This window comes from Solanum tuberosum, unplaced genomic scaffold (genome assembly GCF_000226075.1).
Source record: "Solanum tuberosum cultivar DM 1-3 516 R44 unplaced genomic scaffold, SolTub_3.0 scf00017, whole genome shotgun sequence".
NCBI lineage: Eukaryota > Viridiplantae > Streptophyta > Magnoliopsida > Solanales > Solanaceae > Solanum > Solanum tuberosum.
The window spans coordinates 490,181-494,137 of NW_006238943.1; the positions used below are offsets into that span (position 1 = coordinate 490,181).

At 38.0% G+C, this 3,957-nt stretch overlaps 1 protein-coding gene across 6 annotated transcripts in view; it reads left to right on the forward strand.

Moving 5' to 3' along the window:
* LOC102582013 (helicase protein MOM1) overlaps positions 1–3,957 on the forward strand; it is a 19,597-nt gene that overhangs the window by 2,216 nt on the left and 13,424 nt on the right. For all 6 annotated transcript variants that reach the window (XM_015315086.1, XM_015315082.1, XM_006340108.2 and 3 more), the window contains exons 2-4: positions 710–1,229; positions 1,451–1,629; positions 2,777–2,881. In XM_015315086.1, coding sequence (XP_015170572.1) covers positions 716–1,229; positions 1,451–1,629; positions 2,777–2,881 — 798 coding nt within the window. In that variant the 5' untranslated portion in view covers positions 710–715. The remainder of the gene's footprint in view (positions 1–709; positions 1,230–1,450; positions 1,630–2,776; positions 2,882–3,957) is intronic.

Consider the following 3,957-nt stretch of genomic DNA (forward strand, 5'->3'; position numbering starts at 1 on the left):
GGTGGGATGGTCAATAGGTGGGGGTTGGGGATGTTAGGTTGGTGGGGAGGAGGCAATGAACTTGGAGGGTCACTATGGAACTTGTTTTCCTTCCTTTCATTAGGGAAGTCATTTTCCTCATTTAAGGAACTTGTTTTCGTAGAGCAATGTTTTCAAAGTCTTTTGACTAACCAAACCAAACACACCCTAAATCCTTTCAGAGCTTACATGCTGGCAGTTAGACTTTAGGGATAAGCTAATCTTGCTGTTGAATAGTGATACCCTGATAGCACACAGGGGATTGCTTTGGTATAAGTGATTGAACTAGATCCTTTTGAAATTTAGGTCAAGATAATTTGTTTTGTGATCAGTCAACTTTCTCAAAAAAATAATAATTTGTTGGAACAATAATTTGCATGTAGGAAATAACTATTTGTAATTTTTCTGAGAGATGGGGCATGTAGCTAAATTTTGGGTCAGGTAAACTGCTTCCAAGTCAATGAAATGGCTTCCAGGATAATTGTCAATTTGTCATTTACTGGATTTTTCAGTGGGCTTGAGCAAATTTGGATAGAGCCTTGTTGCAGGATGGCTTTTAATCTCGCACCCTTTTATTTTTCAGCATCAATTGTTGTCGGGCGCATTAGTTTTTCTGCATCAGATTACTACATCTTTTAGTACTTGGAATAGTAAGAATTGTCTGACGTAATTCGAGGTTTATTTATCACAGCTTAAGATGGCTATTGATGCTGGATCCGGGAGCAAAAGTAGGGATAATGATAGTAACAACTCAAAAAACAAACTGGTCAGTAAAGGATCATCAAGTTTTGACTCGGGAAAGACAGATAGATCCACAAGATCCTCGGTCAAGGAAGCCTCATCTAAACAAATGGATTTAACCCCTGCAAGTAAACGGAAGTCTGAGCGCCTTGAAAAGCGGACCCTATCCATGCCTCCTGCTAAGAAGAAGTCTGCGGGACTTGAACAACAGAACACTCCAAGCCCTTTAAGAAGGTCTGAAAGGTGCTCTACTACGTCAAGATCAAAGTACTTAGGCACAGAATCCAATTCGTCTAGTATGAAGAAGGAGAAACAAGAGAAGATTGTGAAGGAGCTGACAATGGAATCTGAAAGTGTAAGCACTACCAAGAAGAATGCTATAACACCTATTGATTTAAAAAGGAAAAAAACGGATGGCAGAACTTCCAAGTTATTATTCAAAAAACAAAAGAAAGAAGATACTGCATCAGGTAGGCCAATCGTTCTCTTGAAATTCTCATTTTCTTATTACTGTTATTCTTCTCCTTTTTTATTGTTGAAAGGACGTAGTTCTTGAGTCAACCATATTCAATAGATTATCCTCCTATTAGTGTATGTTTGTTGCACCATATATTTAGCTGTTTTTAGATGAACATAGTCTTGCTGATTGATTACATGTGGCACCTAATTTATATGTTTTTATTGGGTTCAGATGCTTGTGAAGATGATGGTACTGATGGGGAGCATGGTACTAAATCTCAGTCGAGTCTGTTGCATGAGGCAGACCTGGTTGAGCCCGAAGAAAGAAGAATGCTATACGATGAGCAGAAAAGCCTCCATATCCATCTGAAAGCTGAGATGGCAAAACTTTTTGGAGTGATAAAAGTTTCGGTATTGACTTATACATTACATGTCTTATATTTATATTTTATTTTTATCAGTTTCCCATAGAAGGGAATGCTAATATCATATCTACAAAATGGTGTAAAATGTGTTTACTCTGGGAAATGTCGCAAGGGTCAGTTATCTGTTCAGGTGAGAGGAGTACGTCCTGGTTAAGTTACCTCGGGTGTTAACTAGAGCTTTATTAGTGGTTTAAACCAAATTATCTGTGTAGTAGAACATTTAGGAGAAACGTACTCGAATGCTCGTGTTTGCTGTTGTAACTCTTTCCTTAAAGCTTCCGTATCATTCACTTCTTGAATTTTTTCACTTAAAAAGACTAAATTATTTCAGCTTCCGGTTAAGGGAGTCAAAATGCATTGACCAAAAGATTGAATGCGCTGCAGTCTGAGAACGAACTTCCTTCAATAGCTGTCAATGAAGTTGTCTTGTGTTCTACAATTGATTTGATCTTACCTAAATCAGTGCTATATTTTTCATGAATGAAGGTGTTCAATTGAGTGATCTTAGATTTTATTGTTCTCCCATTATCCTTTAGTTTGCCGTTAGCTCAAATATTCTTCTATTATTTTATTAAAGCTATTTCCATTTGGCTGTTCTGTCTTCCTAACTTGGAACATGTTTGGTTTTCCAAACTTCCCTAAAATGCGCCAGCACCATTTCCTAACCTGAAAATGAATCTTATACAACAGTTTGTTGATCCTTTCCTGTTGCATTTCGTTCCCTTACCCTTCTTATGATCTTTAGGTTCCTCAAAGATGCTTTTGAAAAGCATTTTGTGTTGCTTACAACTCATTCTTAAGAAGTTCATCTTGCCCTTCCTAATCTGCCATGAGGAACCTCATGCCATCTATAGTTTGTTCCGTTTCTCTTTCCCATTCTTTGTTCTTTTTATTTTATAAAATGGGTGGGGTTTTGGGTGGTGGTGGGGGGCTGGTATGAAATCTCATAAGAAAAACTGAAGTTATGTTTGTGATGATTATAAAGGAAAATGAAAAAAGGTACTTTGGCAAGATTGCCATACTCAACATTGAACTTGTAAGTACTCCTTTTAAATAAACTAAGGATTGGCACCCTAGTCATGACCTCCCAGTCATTTGCTTTGTGTTGATATGGCTCTAAAATCTAAATGCAGGAAGTCATCAAACATACTGCAGAAAAATTTCTGGAATATATTATGGAGAATCATCGTGTTAGTAGGGAGCCGGAAACAATTTTACAGGCTTTCCAGATATCTCTGGTTAGCATTTTTTTTTCATCCACTTCCAATATCTCTTTGCCTGTTTTTTTATGTTTCAATAAAGTACTTCTGACATATTTTGTATTTTAAGCACAGATGATTTCGTTATCTTTCCTTATTTTCTATGCAGTGGAGGCTGTCTCTTAGAAACTGCCCGAGACTTGACAAATCTGAATTTAGTTATATTTGAGGAGATCCATATTCATTTAGCTTTTGGAACTTATCGACCTTTGGAGAAGACATTGTATATTAAAATTAATAGGGTATTGGATTTCAAAATGTAGGTTGAGCCAGAGCTTTATTGAGATCTAGTAGTTAGAAAAAAAGTACTTCAATTTCTTTAACCTTTCTAAAATAAAAGAAGAGTACTTCAAGTGCCAAACATTTCTTTGGGCATGGGACTTTTGGAATGCATAGATTGGATGCTTCACTTCATAAGTGCTACTTCCTCTGTTTCAATTATGTCTTACTTTTCTTTTTTAGTCTCTTTTAAAAAGAATGCCTCTTGCACCCAAGGGTGTGGCCGCCTAGTGGTCAATGAAGTGGGTTGAGCGCCATGAGGTCCCAGGTTCACATCCCAGCAGAGACAAATCACTAGATGATTAATTCTCATCTGTTCTAGCCTTGGTGGATAGAGTTGCCTAGTACCTGTTGTACCTGTTGTTAGTGGGAGGTACCCTACCCTCTGTGCAAGCTGGTGGCGCCACCATGGTTATCAAATAAAGAAAAGATTGTCTCTTTCCTAATTTGGTAACTCTACTTTTAAAATTCCTGTAACACCCTTACCATCATTATTGTTACCTTTCTTAAAAAAAAGAACACCATTACCATCAATTAGCTAATGCACTGAACATGGACCCATTGGATTTATAAAGAGTTAGTTGTGATTCTTCTATCGGGTGGAGAAGTCGATGAATGTTTATAAGTAAAGATTACAACTTGTTAAATTTCTTCAACGTTTGTCACTTTTAACTTCTTTTCCATTTTGTTGTACTCCCCCCCCCCCCCCCCCCCCCCCCCCCCCCACACACCCCCCCCCCCCCCACCCCCCACCCCCCACACCACCACCCACTCAA